General features: G+C 33.3%; 1 protein-coding gene and 1 pseudogene across 1 annotated transcript; one reads left to right on the top strand and one right to left on the bottom strand.

Annotated features, from left to right (window-relative positions):
* Nucleotides 1–1,368: 1,368 nt before the first annotated feature.
* Nucleotides 1,369–3,462, bottom strand: LOC122015705 (annotated as a pseudogene).
* Nucleotides 3,463–16,302: 12,840 nt separating this feature from the next.
* Nucleotides 16,303–19,566, top strand: LOC122015707 (subtilisin-like protease SBT4.3). The gene is made up of 10 exons (XM_042572727.1): nt 16,303–16,395; nt 16,485–16,576; nt 16,662–16,753; nt 16,829–17,066; nt 17,196–17,706; nt 17,949–18,019; nt 18,119–18,334; nt 18,474–18,585; nt 18,670–18,883; nt 19,028–19,566. Exons 1-10 carry the CDS (start codon nt 16,303–16,305, stop codon nt 19,564–19,566), a joined length of 2,178 nt encoding a protein of 725 aa, XP_042428661.1.
* Nucleotides 19,567–19,806: the final 240 nt, after the last annotated feature.

Genomic DNA, 19,806 nt, shown 5'->3' on the forward strand with positions numbered 1-19,806 from the left:
TAAAACATATAGGATTACCACTCGATATTTATGTAGGAGAATCCATAGATTTTTATTATTATTTTTGATAATTTTTATATTTTTAGTATTTTTTATCTTTTTATTTATTTTTATATTTTGAGTTCATTAGGAATTTAGGATTGTCCATCTTTAATAATTTTTCTTTTCTTTTAGTGTTTTGCCCTGAAAGAGTCCCTGCTCAACAAACGAATAACATCTCTCCCTTATGATAACATATAGAATCTGGATACATAGCCACACAATTGTGTTAGTATAATAGCTACATCCTACATGGCTAGAAACATTCATAACCATACAGGATAATAAGCAACCTATAGAATTGAAGAAAAAAAATACAGCGGAAGATATAAGATAAATCGCCCAAACCAACAACAACAGACTACGAGCCACAAGGCTAAACACCAAATCAAAGTTAAATTATTACAATAACAAGTTCATAAAATCCAAGGAAATGCAAATAAGTAAAAGACAAAATAAAGTTGTTCTCTTATATAACGTGGGACTAACATGCAGGATATTCTAAATAATTAACTCTGCAACATCTACATGTTATATGAGGAATATAAAACATACGAAGGGGTGGTGAGCCCGGGTGACTCAGCGGATAATAAATATGATAGTACATGGTCGACATAGAATATGGAGATCAAAGCATACAGTCTTAATAAGGAAATAAGAATATGATTATATATTACATAATAAATACACATACCCAATCTGGACTAACCCATAAGGTATAATGATTAATTATCACTAGTGACTAATATCAAATCTACTCGCAACACCTGAGCAATGCATGATAGCATATACATGTATAATAAATGAACATGTATAAATTATGGCAACAATATGCAACAATCAAATCACAAGTAAATGCAACATATTGCAAGCATATGTAGAATAGTATCCCCAAGATATGCAATATGCATTATCATTGCATATGATCATGTATGTGTCCAGTGGCGTAGTTAGGATTTTCAATTAGGGGGGGGCGAATTCAACAAATTAAAAAAAATAATACAACACAAAAAATGTATAAAAAAGTTATATATGAACTTCATATGTTTTTTACAATATCACTCTTCGAGATTTCATATTTTGAAAATGCTGAATAATAGCTTCATTATCAATGGTATCAAACACATCTCGCTCAATATATGGTATCAAACAATCATTTACCATATCATCTCCCAACCGATTTCGAAGTGAGGTTTTGATTATTTTCATTGCTGAAAACACTCTCTCTACAGTTGCAGTTGCAACAGGTAATAGCAATGCTAACTTCAAAAGTAAATCCACCAAAGGATACAGACGATGTTTTTTCAATTGAACCATCCTTTTAGCAAGCTAGCTAATCCCCACAACCTCAGAGAATTGATTGCTACTCCGCATATCAAAAATAAAGTTATCAAGTTGGGGCTCAAGATGCATTAACTCCATTGGGGAAAAATCGGATGGATAAAACTGAGCAAACTGAAGTAATTTTCTCTTATCATAAGCAGAGAATGAATTTGATGGATCAAGACAACTCATACACAACAACAACTCCGTGTTCACCTCGTTAAAGCGACTGTTCAACTCCTGAAGTTGCAAATCTATCACTTCATAAAATGTTTCAACACGATAATAGTGAAGATTTGTCCTTCCTTCAATATTTCGTCGTGATCTCCCATGAAAGACGAACAAGTCTTCCATGTGCCGGGTGACTACCTCATACTTAACACAAAATAAAGAAATTTCATTCAGTAACAAATCCCAACCATCATCTCTCATAGTTTGCAGTTGATGTTTGCTTGATCTTACAAGAATCATGGCATTTACAATGTCTTGATCTTTTCTTTGTAAAGCTTGCGACAAATCATTCGTGACTCCCAAGATATTCTTCATTAAGTGCATTTGAAATATAAATTCATATTTTCCAATCAATTCCAACAGATTATTTGCTTGTGCCCTTTGCTTGTGATCTTTTCCCTCCTCTTCAACAAATAAAAGAACATCAATAATTGAAGGATACAAATGTATCAAACTTAACAATGTATTATAATGTGAACCCCAACGTGTGCTCCCAGCTCTTTTTAATGTCATCTCTTGATTCATACCTTGTCCAGTGAAGATATCACCATTGCAAATTCCTTTAATAACTTTTTCAAATTGTTTCTCACGAAGTATATCTCTTCGCTTGCATGACGCTCCAACAATATTGTTCAATTGTGCAACCACATCAAAAAAAGTAGAAATTCTTATATGATTTTTAGCAACAGCTACAAGTGTAAGCTGCAGTTGATGAGCAAAACAATGAACATAATAAGCAGAAGGGTTCTCCATCATAATTAAGCTTTTTAAGCCATTGAATTCTCCTCTCATATTGCTAGCTCCATCGTATCCTTGCCCCCGCAAATTAGATATAGATAATCCATGTTGGCACAACAAATAATCAATAGCAGTTTTAAGTGATAAGGCAGTAGTGTCGCTTACATGTACAAGGCCTAGAAAGCGCTCAACAATATTTCCCCTTTCATCTACAAACCGTAAAGCAACTGCCATTTGTTCTTTAACAGATACATCACGAGCCTCATCAACCAATATAGTAAATAATTCATCACCGAGATCTCCAAGAATAGAATTAGTGGTTAAATAAGCAATGGATCTGATAATATCTTTCTGAATATCAGGCGATGTCAATTTGAGATTTGAGGGAGCATTGTCTAGTGCAACTCTATTGATATCCTCATTATGGTCAGCAAGAAATCTTAACAATTCAAGAAAATTACCATGATTGAGTGAGTTTGTTGATTCATCATGACCACGAAATGCTAATCCTTGACGCACAAGAAATCTTATGCAATCAATTGATGCTGTCAAACGAACACGATAATCGATAGCTACTTGACTAGACTGATTGACCAAACAAGTTTCAATATGTTGTTTTTGATTCATTAAATCATAAGTCGCCATCATGCACCTGTTGTGAATGCTGCTCTGATTTCCAACATGTTCATTAAAATTTTCTTTCTTTCTCTAATTTTTAAATCCCTCAGTAACAAAAGAATCACCACCACTTTGACCACCATGATCCGCTTTGAATAAATAGCAATAAAGACAAAAAGCCGCATCTTTTGCAATGCTGTATTCTAGCCAATTAGGATGAAGACTAAACCATATAGCTCGAAATCTTCGTTTCTCTTTGGGACAAGAACGCCAAGGAAATTCATGATTTTTAGGTTGAAAAGGACCTTTTTGCAAATAGTAACGTCGAACAATCTCCCTTTCATTAACATTATACTCAAGAATGTGCTTTCTTAGCCCAGGATCACTAGGATACTCATTTGAGTCAGCATCAAGAGGAGCTGGTAGAGGAGGCGGAGGAGGAGGAGGTGGTGGAGGGGGAGATGACTTGTTTGAAGTAGGTTCATCTCGTACTTTCTTAAAATACCTCAACATTGTTATTTCACCTAATTTATCATCAACATAATATTTCAGAAACATAATCATCTAATTAATGACTATTTGTTTTCAACAATTTATATTCAAAAACAAATAATAAACGAAATTGATAGAGAGTTAATGATCCCTTGGTAGAGATATAAAGTCAAATGTTTACATTATAAAAACATATTTTTCTAATTATATAACTATCTAATTTTAATTCTTATTATAAAGATGATTCATTTTATATGCATATTATTATTATAAAATATTGGTGTAAATTATATGATAAGTCTATTCATGGAATAAATGATATGATTCAATTGATCAAATTTTTGAATGATCATTAATGACATTCCTCACATTCATATAACAAATCAAACATCAAATGTACTTATCACCTCAATATGTGTAAACATTTAACATACTTATAACAAACAAAAATATGAATATATGCAAAATTAACACTACATATTTTTTTCAATACTTAAATTCGTAATCGAAAGAAATCAAGTAAGAAAATTTTACCTCAATCAAAAGAAATTTATTGTGGAGCGTCGATAGCGTTGTCAGCAAACGATAGTAGCGAAGCAATGATGGCAGCGTTGGCAGCAAACGATAACGGCGTTGGCAGCGGCGTGCGATGACAGGCCGACAATGACGTGGATGGCAACAGCAATGTGCGACAGAGGATTTTGAGGGCAAAATTAAGATTAGGGAAAAATAAGATGAGAATTAGGGGAGGAAGAAGAACATGGGATAACGGAAAAAGGAAAGAGTAATGGTGGAGGAAGAAGAAAATGGAAGAGGAAAAAAAATAATGTTGTGTGGGAAGAAGCTTCGCCGATAGGGAAAAAAATAGTGAAAAGGGAAAAATAAAAGCTTCGGCGGCGGAGAGAGAAATCAAGAGAAAAGAGAGATAACTTGTTTTGGACAAGAGAGAGAGCAATTAAAACACGTTGCAAATTTTGACTTTTGATTGGAGTTTTACATAAAAGCCCATATACTTTTAGATTCGGAGAGAAAAATCAAGAGAAAAGAGAGAGAGCAATTAAAACACGCCGCAAGTTTTGACTTTTAATTGGAGTTTTACATAAAAGCCCACATACTTTTAGATTTATAAATAAATATTTTTTATTTTATTTTTAATCATATTAATTTTTTTTTACTCTAAATCTGAGGGGGTGCGATCGCACACTCCCGCCCTACAGTAACTACGCCCCTGTATGTGTCACTCCTATACTCCACTCCAGATACCATGACATCTGTGTAACCAAGTGGGTAGAACTGTAACAACTGCTCATGACTTCAGCTGCCACTACTCCTGAGTGGCTGGTCGGGCAGGATGATGGGTAGTTATCTAGCTACATAACAAGGAGATCTACTGCATGCACACAACTCTGCCATTGTTACCCTTAAGCAACCAAGTGGGCACTACAGGATAAGCTGCACCCAACCCTAACTATAACTATGAGTGATCTAGTTGGCAGCGAATGTGACTAACAACTCTCTCAACGACAAGGGAGACTTTAGTTGTCAGCATACATAGAATGTGATGATAAATATGATGTAAATAATCATAATGAAGATGTAATCATCATCAATGCACCGCATAATAAACATAAGTACATTCGGTACATGATCTATCAATTACATATATCTATATATATGAAAAGATCCAACAGATATCTACTAAACATCATGTATAGTAAATAGTAACCTCAATAGCACACACCCTCTACTAGTGTTTCCTACAACATATAGGCAGTCAAAAGATTAACTACTATAGTGCACACCATACATGTACACACACTACAACATATGAGTAATCAACATGATAACTCCTATAATACATACCATACATGTGTATATTCTACACAGTATAGATAGTCAAAGCTAAAACTGTATGAGCAATAATTAGATTATTTCCAAGGTCAATCAGGTAAGTATCAAGTATGGATAAATATAAGTAGATTTAAGGAAAAGTAACCTAATTCATCAATTAAAAATCATGTACTAAGTTCAATGAACTATAGAGGTCAAGGAAGAAGTACTTACCTCAAATATAACTCATGTCAGAATAACTCCCTTGTCAAGATGCTCGTCGCAAATCAGAGTCCTACATCACATGTGTAATTTAGCTAATTACATATTTTACAAATAGCTTAATCACATCCCGAAATAAATAGCTAACCCCAAATCATTAGTTAACCTTGGTTAATTTTCCTTATTGATCAATTCAGATCTAATCCCAACTCTAGTTCAATCCATCCAATTGATTAGATTAAATTAGATCTTTAATTAATCTTAATCATTTCACAATCAAACTAGATTAAATAATCCTAACCTTTCCACCCCCACTTATGATAGATTTAAGCATGTATCACCTCCCCAAAACTCACCCAAATTTGGAGGCTCCTCTATTGACTCATGGTCAGAGGTGCTCGCTGTCGAAAATTGTTGCTAGAGCAAGGTGGAGTTATTGATCTCCAAAACAAATACCCTAAAACACAATAAACACGTTCACATCTGAGTGTTAGACCCAAATTCTTAATCTACAACCTTTAAACTAGACAACTTACCCTCAATCGATCCTCGCTTTCTGGCTAGATTGATATCGCTTGGCTGACGTAATGCTATTTGGGGGATTTTGCTCAGAACTTCATGTGGGACCAGGGATGAGGTCTAGCACCAATCCTAGAGGTAGAAGGATAGACAGAGTGGAGAATCTAGTGGTTCTCGCTAGCCACCCATGGCCAAATCCTTGCCAGAGTAAAATCTCTCTATGGGGAGGGAGAGAGCTTAGTCTCCAGCAAAGGTTGGCCGGTATAGATGATTTTGGTGGTCGGATCTGTGGCTCATAAGTGCGGCGATGGGAGATCGAAGCTAGGGCTCGAATTTCCCCCTGTTGGTTGAAGGCCAGCCCATGTAGAGGTGGTGACCCAAGGAGAAGGACAACTGCTGGGTGAACTCAGGAGATTAGTGGAGGAAATAGGTGGCTCAGCAGATGCGACGGATAGAGGAGTCGGGGAGGAGAGGAAGAGAAATGTCGTTTAAAGATTTAGGTCATTGTAGTAATACTTATATAGTTAGAGTTTAATCAACTTAATTAGCGTAAGAGTGATTAATCTCATTTCTCCCTTTAATGAGGTCATATGGGTTCAATTCTAACCCCGAAATATGCCTAAAAATTCCCATAAATTTCTATAACTTTATTTTGTAAGTATCCAAAGGTAGTTTTGATATGGTCAACTAAGTTAAGTTAGGTTTTGTGTATGTTTAATGTCTTATATCTAAGTGTGTAGAAACTTAGGAGCGGAAAAAGTAGAGCGAAAGACACAACTAGCAAGAAGGATGGCGCGGGAGAGAGTAGACAAGCTCGGTGTGACCGAGGGACAAGGTGCTACGAAAGTGTATGCTTAGGGATGTAAATGAACCAAGCTGCTCATGAGCTATTCGAAGCTTGATTTGATAAAAGCTCGTTTGAACTCGTTTAATAAGGCTCGTTAAGATAAACAAAAAAGCTCAAGCTTCATAATACTCGGTTCGTTAGCTCATGAATATGTTCATTAATAAATTCATGAATCGACTTTTAAATGAAAAAATAATAGTTTTGATATTAAATTTATAGATTTTACACTCTACTTATGAAAAATATAGACAAATATATTAAATTCATTTATTAGAATAAAATTATAAATTTTAATAAGAATATTAAATTTTCTCTAAATATATAATTTAGTTTTTAATGAATATTTAAATTTATAATTTATATGTATTAAGCTCATTTAGGTTGGATAAAATCTCAAATAAGTTCATGAGCTATGAATATATTCATTAAATAAAGCTCGAGTTCGGCTCGATTATAAATGAGTCAAACTCAAACATTCAAGAGTTCGGCTCGACTCGGCTCGATTACACCCCTAAACATGTTGGCGGATGAGAAGGAAGAGCGCGACATTTCCAAGGGACGAGAAGCTAGAGTGGAAGATTGCTCGAGGAGAAGGCCAGAAGATGGGTTCGGGTGAGCCCAATTCCGAATGAGACCAAAATCACCCAAGTGAATGGAGCCAGAATGAAGGAGAAATAGGATAGTCAACTCAATGTTGACTGTCCAAGCACCTAGGGGTGCCTCCTTGACAAGTCATTGAGCAGGGGCACGCCAATCGAGTCCGGTTACCTGGACCAGGATAACTTTCTATCCGCTAGTTTGCTAGCCGTTGTCGACCTGGATAAAGTTTTATCCACGTCCAAGTACCCGAACCCCATCCAAGTGCCCAGAGTTGCCACGTCAGCAAATGGTCAGATTCGACCAGCGGGCTATAAATAAAGACCTGGTCTCAATAGTTCACAACAACATTTGTAATCCGATACATTTTTTTTCTTCTACTCTGTGTTTCTATACTTATTGTTGTGAAAGGCTACTCCGCCAGAAGGAGATCTTCTAGTGAGCTTTTCAACGCCTTGGACTAGCAATCTTCTGATTGCAAATCAAGTAATTCCTATGCCTCTTTGATCCTTTCTTTTAATTAGTTTCTTTTTAAACAAGTGTTTCTTAATTTAGTTCAAAAAGTTGAGAAGGATTTTTTGCTTTATATTTTTAGGCCAATTCACCCCCCCCCCCTCTTGTCGGCTGCACGGGTCCTATATATTTCTCCGACAACACTTATTATCTAATTGTCATATCTCACATTTATAATTTCTTTCCTTTTTATAAGATAGAAATTATAATTCAAATATAGGGATTTCTTTACTTTCTTTTTTATACTTACGAATCTCTACAAGGGACTATAAATTCTCAAACATCTTGGACCTCAGAAAATGAGTATCTAGTAGGAACTGAATCACCAAATGGTGCAGTGAAGGTACTAGAGAAGGTGAATGTGATAGTCCTGCATGTATTGGCGAAGGGGAATGTGATGGTCCTACCTATACTGGCATAGGGGAATGTGATGGTTCTGCCTGAACTGGGGAAGGTGAATGTGATGGTCCTGCAGCCATATCAGGGACGGGCGTAGGTACACTGCTAGGTGATGTCTAACCATGAGAACTCAGTCAACACCCACCCTGTTTAAGGATGTTCTGAAAATTCAAAAATAGGATAAAGTTAAAAATATAATGATGCATAATAAATAACATGAAAAAAACTTACCATATTTATTAAGAGAGAGTATGTGAGATTCCTATGACAATAGATATCACCTCTAATGACCTATAATATATAGCAAGAAATTCAGAGCATTAACCGATAATATATATAAGTTTACGAATGAGTTATTAGATATACAAATAATTGAGCTATGATTTTTCTAAAGTTATAGATTAAAACAAAATTTACTCAAAACAAAAAAGCAGTACCATATATGAAAAAAATAAAGTTCATAATTTTTTTACATTAAGATAACAAAACCTACCCATCATCAACAATCAAAGTCCTCATTGTCATTGTCATACTCATCCACGTCACTGTCTTCCTCCTCCTCCTCCTCCTCATCATCAATTTCATTTGCATCCACATTTATCACTACTTCGTTGGGATCTCGTAATAGTGGAATAATATATTCCTTGATCTGAAATATATTCATAACTTTCTCTTGCTGATATGCAATGTCTTCCTAACGTGCTTCAATTTTTTTTTTGTACTTCATTTTACAAACAACCTATCAATCAATTTTGTAACATTTCAAACTAGGATATGAAGCATATAATACTTGAATTACTTGTTGTGTCAGCACAAATGGTTCATATTCCTTATACAATCTCTTATGATTTATTTTAATATTCCTTTGACAGAGTCAAACCAATGACATATAAATATTATAACTCACATTTCTGACCCAAGATATTCTACCTCACATTTTTGACACATAAATTCATTGCATATTCTGCAACGAATTTCAAAATTCATCATAGAATTGACATTTTTTAAAAAAACAAAAACTTTTTGAAGTCGGTTGACGTATATAAAGGGCTCTAAATGAATATGAAACAAGTTCCTATAGGTTCTAATAAATCCCCTAATCATAAAAATACTCTTAAGAATAATTTAACCAACTATATTTTTTCATCAATTGCTAAATTAATTACATGCATGTAAGACTTAGTCAAATTTCTATAAGAAGTTGTAATTTAGCAAATTACACTTATTTTGAAATATTCAAAGATGGTTGAGGTACCTAGAGAGATTGGAATGAGATGACACCAGTTCCTATAGATTTCTATAAATCCCCTGATCATATAAATGCCCTCAAATATTAATTTTACCCAATATATTGAGATTGATAATTTTTTTGAGGGCGATTAACATTTTTCAGACACCTTCGCACCAAAAAAATTATCGGTTGGGTAAAATTAGTATTTGAGGAGATTTATAAAATTAGGAGATTTATAAGAACTCATGAAACTAATTTCATCTCATTCCAATCTCTATAAGTAGCTCAACCATCTTCGGATATTTCAAAATAAGTGTAACCTATTAAATTACAACTTCTTATAGAAATTTGACTAAGTCTTACATACACGTAATTGATTTAGAAATTGAAGAAAAATATAGTTGGTCAAATTATTTTTTAAGGATATTTTTATGATCAGGGGATTTATAGGAACTCATAGGAACTTGTTTCATATCATTCCGAACCCTCTAGGTATGTCAACCGGCTTCGGATTTTTTTTAAAAAAAAAAAGTCAATTCTACTATGAATTTCAAAATTTGTTGTAGATTCTGTGACAAATTTCAAAATTCATTGCAGAATTAATAATTTTATATATATATAAATTTAAACTTTCTGAAGTCAATTGAGGTACCTAGAGAGCTTGGAATGATATGAAACTAGTTCCTATGAGTTCCCATAAATTTCCTGATTTTATAAATCTCCTCAAACATACCCAACTAGTGATTTTTTTGGCACAAAAGTATATGAAAAATATTAATCACATTCAAAAAATTATCAATCTCAATGCATTAGGAAAAATTAATATTTGAGAGCATCTATATGATCAGGTGATTTATAGGAACATATAGGAACTGATTTCATCTTATTCTGAGCTCTCTAGGTATCTCAACCAGCATTGGAAAGTTTTTTTTTAAAAAAAAATGTCAATTTTACAATGAATTTTGAAATTCGTGCAAGAATCTGCAACAAATATTATTGCATGAATTTCAAAATTCATCACAAATCTATGATGAATTATGAAATTCATTGCATATTCTGTGATGAATTTCAAATTTGTTGCAGAATTGATAATTTTTATATATAAATTTAAATTTTCTGAAGTCGGTTGATGTACCAGAGAGCTTAGAATGACGTGAAACTAATTCCTATGAGTTCCTATAAATCCCTTAATTTTATAAATCTCCTCAAACACAAATTTTACCCAACTGGAGATTTTTTTGGCGTGAAGGTGTCTGAAAAATATTAATCGCGCCTAAAAAAATCACTGATCTCAATATATTGGATAAAATTTTTATTTAAGGGCATCTATATGATTAGGGGATTTATAGAAATTCATAGAAACTAGTTTCATCTCATTCCAATCTCTCTAGGTACCTCAATCGGCATTTGAAAGTATATTTTTTTAAAAAAATTGTCGATTCTACAATAAATTTTGAAATTCATCATAGATTTGCAACGAATTTTGAAATTCGTTGTAGATTTGCAACGCATTTTGAAATTCATTGCAGAGTTTAAGACAAATTTCAAAATTCATCGTAGATTCAACAATTATATATATATATATATATATATATATTTTAAATTTTCTGAAGCCGGTTTAGGTACCTAGAGAGCTCAGAATGACATGAAATAGTTCCTATAAATCCTTTGATTTTATAAATCTCCTCAAACACAAATTTTACCTCCAAAATTTGTGATTTTTTTTGTGAGAAGGTGTCTGAAAAATGTTAATTGCCTCCAAAAAATCACTAATTTCAATATATTAGATAAAATCAATATTTAAGAGCACTTGTATGATCAACGGATTTATAAAATTTCATAGGAACTAGTTTCATCTCATTCCAAGCTCTTTAGATACCTCAATCGGCATTTAAAAGTATATTTTTTAAAAAAAAATAATTGTGAATTCTGTAACGAATTTTGAAATTCATTCTAGAGACTGCAACGAATTTCAAAATTCGTCACATATTTGACAAATTTTTTATATATAAATTTAAACTTTTCAAAGCTGGTTTAGGTAGTTCAAAATAATATGAAACTAGCTCCTATGAGTTCCTATAAATCCTCTGATTTATAAATCTCCTCAAAGACTAATTTTACCCAACAAGTGATTTTTTTGGAATCAAGGTGTCCAAAAAATATTAATCACCTTCAAAAAATTATCGATCTCAATATATTAGGTAAAATTGATGTTTCAGGGAGTCTATATGATCAAGGAATTTATAGGAACTCATTGGAACTTATTTCATCTCATTTTGTGCTCTCTAACTACCTCTACAGGCATTGGAAAGTTTAATTTTAAACAAAAAAATTGTCAATTCTGCAACAAATTTTGAAATTCGTCGTAAAATCTGCAATGAATTTTTAAATTCGTCAATTCATCATAGATTCTATAATGAATTTCTAAATTCGTTGCATATTTGACAAATATTTTTGTATATAAATTTAAACTTTCTAAAACTTGTTGAGGCAGAATTACATGAAACCAGTTTCTATTAATTTCTATAAATTTCTTGAATTTATAAATCTCCTCAAATACTAATTTTACTGAACTGCTAATTGTTTTACCATGAAGATGTCCAAAAAAATATTAATCACATTCAAAAAAATCACTGATCTCAATATATTATGTAAAATTAATATTTGAGTACTTTGATCATGAGATTTCTAGTAACCCATAAAAACTAGTTTCAAAAAGTCTAAATTTTTATAAAAAAAAAATTGATTTCTATGATGAATCTTGAATTCATCGTAACATTTATGACTAATCTATTATTCGTTGCAGAATGTGCGACAAATCTATTTTTCGTCACTGAATTAGCGACGAATTTAGGATTCGTCGCAAATTCAGCGACAATATGAAAGTTCATCAATAATTTTCAATGAGTTTTCCGACTAATCATATTTTATTGCTAATTTGAGACAAAAATATTTTTATCGCAAAAATGGTTGTTAAATTATGACAATTTATTTTTTTGTCATAAATTTTGTCGCAAGCAAATTAGTGATGACCAATTTTTGTCGTAAATATTTGTCGCTAAATTATAGTTTTTTTTAGATAGTTCTTAATAAATTATTTGATATCCATCCACTGGTCATGTGATCTTCATGGCAATCAACTCGTCCCCAGGGCGTAGCACAGCTGGAGGCGCATGGTTTCGTGGCCAAAAGGTCCAGGGTTCGATCCTCGGAGTGTCATTGCCTGGGGTTTGATTGGTATATTGTCTCATGGTCCATTGAAAATAGCATTTTGCGTCTTTATATGTTAAAAATAGCACTTACCTCTCTTTGACCAAACGACTGTGCGTGCGCGCAGGATATCAATCAGTTTTTTTTTATTTTTTTAATATTTTAAATTAAAATATCAATTAAAAAAATAAATATTAATATATCCCTCAACATATTACAATCTCAATAAATACTTAAATTTATTTTATTTTATTTTATTTTTAAACCAAACACTATAACCTAATTGGGAAGACTGAACCCTACAGATAAAATCTAAAAAAAATAACTTAAAAACTATAACCCAAAGCCTGAACCCTAGAAATAAAATTTTAAAAAAAATATTTTATTTAATAAAAAAATAAACATTTCTTTATATAAATTTCTAATACATTAATATATCCCCTCAACATATTACAATACTCAATAAATACTTAAATTTATTTTATTTTATTTTTTTTTTAAAACCAATCACTATAACATAATTGAAAAGTCTAAACCCTATAGATAAAATCTAAAAAAAATAACTTAAAAACTATAACGCAAAGTCTGAACCCTAGAAATAAAATTTACAAAAAATATTTTATTTATTTTTTTAATTCAAAATTTTTAAAAAAATAAAAAAAATAAAACGAGTGATATCCTGCGTGTGCGTAGGATATCAAAACTTTAAATATATATATAAGCATCCAGTGATGGTGTCCTTCGTCACTCACTAGGATATGTGGTAGATATTGATTTGTCGATGTGTTCGCTCTCGGTGTCTTGCAAAGCAAAGCTTGTCAGATGAGGGTTGGCATTGTCGGTGTTACCCTCTTTGATGGTCAAGTCTGTTGGGGTTGCAAAGTTGCAAACATAGTCCCACATTGAAAACACATAGGAAGGATCATAACCCAAAGCCTGAACCCTAGAAATAAAATTTAAAAAAAAATATTTTATTTATTAAAAAAATAAACATTTCTTTATATAAATTTCTAATACATTAATATATCCCCTCAACATATTACAATACTCAATAAATACTTAAATTTATTTTATTTTAATTTTTTTTAAAACCAATCACTATAACATAATTGAAAAGTCTGAACCCTATAAACAAAATCTAAAAAAAATAGCTTAAAAACTATAACGCAAAGCCTGAACCCTAGAAATAAAATTTACAAAAAATATTTTATTTATTTTTTTAATTCAAAATTTTTAAAAAAATAAAAATAAATAAAACGAGTGATATCCTACGTATGCGTAGGATATCAAAACTTTAAATATATATATAAGCATCCAGTGATGGTGTCCTTCGTCACTCACTAGGATATGTGGTGGATGTCGATTTGTCGATGTGTTCGCTCTCGGTGTCTTGCAAAGCAAAGCTTGTCAGATGAGGGTTGGCATTGTCGGTGTTACCCTCTTTGATGGTCAAGTCTGTTGGGGTTGCAAAGTTGCAAACATAGTCCCACATTAAAAACACATAGGAAGGATCACGAGTTTATAAGAGAAAGATATCTCCATTGGCATGAGGCCTTTTGGGGAGAGCCCAAGAGCAAAATCATGAGGGTCTAGGCCCAAAGTAGACAATATCATGTCATTGTGAAGATATCTAAATTCTTTTCGATCCTACAATTAGTATCAGAGCCCGGACGAATAAAGGAAGTGGGGGCTCCTATGTTCGGATAGGTCGGGTGGACCGAAGGGCAGGAAGACTTGGTGGATAGATGATCGGACGTGGGAAGCCTGTGGTCTTTTGTTTGAGGGGGAATTGTTGGGGTTGCATGGGAAGAACCTAAGAGCAAAGCCATGAGGGCCTAGGCCAAAAGTAGATAATTTTCGCGTAAGAAGACGAAGAAAATTTGCCTTCGCGTAAGAAAAGAAAATTATACTTTCATATATTGTTAGAGGTTACATACACTTTATTGATTTTAATTACTAAATCAGCAACCATACATATATTGAAAATATCAATAGGGTCTTGAATTGTCTAAAATTAGTTCATAAAACATAAGTGAATGTGAATTATCAATAAATTTAATATAATTTTTTCCTCTAAGATTATCAAAAAGACAATAACATAATTATCTTTTATATTTTTTTTTCACATTTAACTTTGATCAAAGGGGGTTAAATGTTATTTTTAAATATGAGATAAAATGCTACTTGATAGAAAATAGAGAGGGTTAAAAGTATTTTTCCTTTTTAAAGATCAATCACTAATGATAAAAACATAAAATAAATTAAAATGAAAAAATTTAACACCGAATAATTTTTTTTTGTCATTAAAACTAATGACTGAAAGCTAAATCGGTCCTTAAATAGTGACAAAATTTTTACATCCGTCACAAAATAACAATCAATTTTAAAGATTGACCACTAACAATCATTAATTAGCAACCAATTTTATTCGATCATTAAGTATGTTACAAATTGATAGTTTTCTTGTATTGTAACTAAGGGTGTAAATGAATCAAGTTGCTCATGAGCTGTTCGAATCTTGATTCAATAAAAGCTCATTTGAGTTCGTTTAATGAGACTCGTTAAGATAAATAAACCAAGTTCAAGTTTCACAATACTCGGCTAGTTAGCTCATGAACATGTTCATTAGTAAGCTCATGAATCGACTTTTAAATGAAAAAATAATAATTTTAATATTGAATTTATACCTTTTACATTCTACTTATGAAAAATATAAACAAATATATTAAATTTATTTATTAGAATAAAATTATAAATTTTAATAAAAATATTATAATTTTCTCTAAATATATAATTTAGTCTTAATGAATATTTAAATTTATAATTTATATTTATTAAACTCGTTTAGGCTCGATAAAAGCTCGAATAAGCTCGTGAGTCATGAATATATTCGTTAAATAAAGCTTGAGCTCGGCTCGATTATAAATGAGTCAAACTCAAACATTTAAAAATTCGGTTCGGCTTAGCTCGACTCGGCTCGGCTCGATTACATTCCTAATTGTAACATGGGTAAAAATGTAAGACAAACTAAAAAAGGAAAAGTTTTTAAAAGACAAATATCACTCAACTGAAAAGTGTTGCAACTTGATGATCAATTTAATGTTATTAAAAAAAGTAACTATATGAAATTTTTATATAATGAAAAAAAATAAACAAAGATAATTGAGAAATGCCGTCTCTTGTAACGAATTAATAGGTTTAAATCTCTATCTGAATCGTAACAAAGATTAAAGATATATATCTTTGACTCATTCTCTAATAGATAAAATCATAAATATATATATGAATATCTCAACATAAAAAATTTGATCCATATGGTCGTTGCATCAACGTGGTAATGTTTAATAGTTAGTACGTGTTAATCAACTCTTCATTATAGTTGACATCCAATAGATAACTCATAAACAATTTTATCCTTAAAAATTGATCCCTATAAATTAACGTTATTTCACCTACAAAATGTACAGAAATAGGATTTTCCTTAGGAACTATAATGGCTTCTCCACCATCCTATCTAATTCCACTTGCACTTTTCATATCCTTTATTCTTCTTTTTGCATCAGCCTCTTCAAATGAAGAAAGAAAGGTAATTACAATTATAAATTTACTATAAAAATTGTTCTTTAATCTGTATTAAATCAATTAATATTACCATACATGAATGACATATTGCAGGTTTATATTGTGTACATGGGAGCTCAACCCTCATCCCAGTATCCAACTCCTGAGCATCATCTCAATTTGCTTAAAGAAATTCTCGTGAACAAGTAGGCAATAAGTTGATATACGTTATTTTGTGAAAAATTATATATATTTTGTCGAATTTCTTGACTAAAACAATTGATAATGCAGTTCACCAAATGAGTCTCTGGTGTATAGCTATCAGAAGAGTTTCAGCGGATTTGCTGCTAAACTTTCTACTGATGAAGCTGCAAAATTGAGTGGTATATTGAATAGTTTTTATTTTGATGAAAGATACATAATAAATGAATAATACTGGAAACATGAAATAATTGCAGGAAGGAAGGGAATAGTTTCAGTGTTTCCTAGTAAAATCCTGAAGATTCGCACGACGAGGTCATGGGATTTTCTCAACTTCACACAGACAGTTAATAGGAATCCCACACTGGAAAGCGACATCATCATTGGAATGTTAGATACTGGAATTTGGCCAGAATCCAAGTCCTTCAGTGATGGGGGATTGCGGCCGCCGCCGAGGAAATGGAAGGGCACTTGCGTAAATATAACTTGCAACAAGTATGCATATAAAATTTGATGATTTTAATTATAATTATTTGATTGAATTTATTGCTAATTAAGTCAAAACCTAGAATTTATGTTTAAAATTGTGACTAATATAAATTTATGATTGATTGAATAATTAAGCAAAATTATCGGCGCCCGTTACTACAATAGTCTAGGCGATTACACGTTGGACGAACCATCACCGCGCGACTTCGAAGGTCACGGGTCGCACACATCTTCCACCGCCGCTGGCCGGAGCGTATCCCACGCCAGCCTTTATGACCTCGCCCAAGGCACCGCCCGAGGGGCTGTGCCATCGGCGAGGCTCGCGATGTACAAGGTGTGCTGGACGTTCGGGTGCACCGAAGTAGACATCTTGGCGGCATTTGACGATGCGATCTCTGATGGCGTCGACATCATCTCCGCATCAATCGGCTCTCTCTTCCAGATGGATTACTTCGTCGACTCATTAGCAATTGGTTCGTTCCACGCCATGATGAACGGGATTTTAACATCGACTGCCGCCGGAAACATGGGGCCCAGTCATAACACAGTCACCAATGTGGCACCATGGTTGATGTCCGTGGCGGCGAGCAGTATCGATAGACACATAATTGGCAGGGTGGTCACCGGAGATAATGTGTCCACTTTGGTGAGTAATTATACAATTTAAAGATAATGTGATTTTGATCATATGCAAAAGTTCTGTTCATAGTCGCACTCCATTTCCTTATACTAATTAGCCATATTTCTTTCGTACTAATTATTTATAGTTTAGTTATTTTTATCATAACCACATTAAAGTAATGATTTTTTTTTCTCTACTTGCATGAGAATTGGCGTTTAAATATATAAAATCATATTATTATTTATTATTTGAAACAAAAATTACAGGGAGCCGGTGCCAATACGTTTCCCACTGAAAAAAGCAATTACCCCTTCATCTTCCTACATGAAACTCAAGGGTACGAAGATATATAACGCTATCTTCTCTTCATAAATGGAACTAGCTTATATATTGTATTTTCAATTATCAAACTTGTCCACTGTTTGTTGTGTTTCAGGGATTGCACTGACCTATCTAAATATTTGGATGTGGTGAAAGGGAAGATTATTTTCTGCAACTTCTTCTATTACGGAACTTTTAATTATACAGGTTTTGAAGGAATTCTATGTAGCGATGACACTGCACTTGACTATTCCTACTCATATCCAAGGCCAACAATTTTGCTCAGCACCGCGGATGGCCTCAAGCTTAAGCACTATATAAACAACACTGAGTGAGTGTTTATATATATATATATATATATATATATATATATATCCATGAGTATTTATATTTAGTGTACAGAGAGAAAATATAGATACTGATTAAATAATTTATTCAATCAATAAATGAATATATATGATCTTGGTCAGAAATCCAGTGGCTAACATCCACAAAAGTGAACAAGTTTTCGACCCCAGGGCTCCCCTGGTCGCTTCATTCTCATCGAGAGGCCCCAACCTCGTCACCCGAGACATCCTGAAGGTCATTAATCCAATATCCTTGGTTCAATTACGTACCTAATTCACACATTTTTTAAGGGATTTAATTAATATAATTGTTTTGCAGCCTGATATAATCGCTCCAGGAATTGACATTTTGGCCGCTTGGTCAAAGGCTGTACCAGTGTCAGGCATCACCGGCGACCCGAGGTTCGTAGAGTTCAACATAATCTCGGGAACTTCCATGGCTTGCCCGCACGTCACCGGCGCCGCCGCCTACGTCAAGTCCTTCCACCCAAATTGGTCGCCGGCAGCCATCATGTCTGCGCTCATGACGACAGGTCTCCAGCCTTAACATTAATTATTTACCCGTAATTTGTTCTTCAACGTAACCTTGTATAATTTATTTGTGCATGGAAGCAAAATTTATCATCTTATCCATGTTTTATATATATATATATATATATATATATATATACACACAGCTAAACCGATGCATCCCTCGGATAAACAAGACCAATTATCATATGGAGCCGGCCAATTGAACCCGGTGAAGGCCGTCGACCCAGGTCTTGTCTACGACGCTGGTGAAAGTGACTACGTTCAAATGCTCTGCAACACGGGCTACAACGAAACCCTGATTAAGATCATCACCGGCCACAACAGTTCCTGCCCTGCCAAGGCCAAGGGAAACGCGAGGGATCTCAATTATCCTACCATGGGCCTATATGTTAAAGACGGGAAAACCTTCGCTGCGAAGTTCTTGAGAACAGTGACCAACGTGGGCAGCGTCGGCAAGTACAAGGCGAAAGTCACGGCTGATTCCAAACTTAATGTGACGGTGAATCCTAGTGAGTTGGAGTTTTCGGAGTTGAATGAGAAGAGGCAGTTCACAGTGTCGGTTTCAGGCGTTCCATTGCCAGGGAACTCGACGGCGCCGGCGACGGTCATCTGGTCGAACGGAAAGCATCAGGTGAGGAGTGTGATGGTTGTCTACACCGACTTCAGTACAAGCTATGATTGAGGTGGTTGTCTACACCGATTTTTCATTCTTGATTTATCGATGTAAATAAAAAGAATAATTAGATGATTTGGTAGTAAGACTAATCAATTTTATTTCATAAGAATTGTGGATCTGATAATCAGAGGTGTAAATTAGTCTGAACTGCCATAGCTCGATCAGATGCATTCATTTCTTAACAAATCAAGAAAATGGATTTATAAAAATAAAACATAAATTTAATCGAAGGCTAAGTAAGTTGAA

This window comes from Zingiber officinale, chromosome 8B (assembly GCF_018446385.1).
Source record: "Zingiber officinale cultivar Zhangliang chromosome 8B, Zo_v1.1, whole genome shotgun sequence".
Taxonomy (NCBI): Eukaryota; Viridiplantae; Streptophyta; class Magnoliopsida; order Zingiberales; family Zingiberaceae; genus Zingiber; species Zingiber officinale.

Coding starts and splice junctions, on each gene's coding strand:
- LOC122015707 (XM_042572727.1), top strand. CDS start 16,303: ATGGCTTCTCCACCATCCTATCTAATTCCACTTGCACTTTTCATATCC. Junction 17,067..17,195: donor GTAAATATAACTTGCAACAA/GTATGCATATAA, acceptor TGAATAATTAAG/CAAAATTATCGGCGCCCGTT. Junction 18,335..18,473: donor CACTATATAAACAACACTGA/GTGAGTGTTTAT, acceptor GATCTTGGTCAG/AAATCCAGTGGCTAACATCC.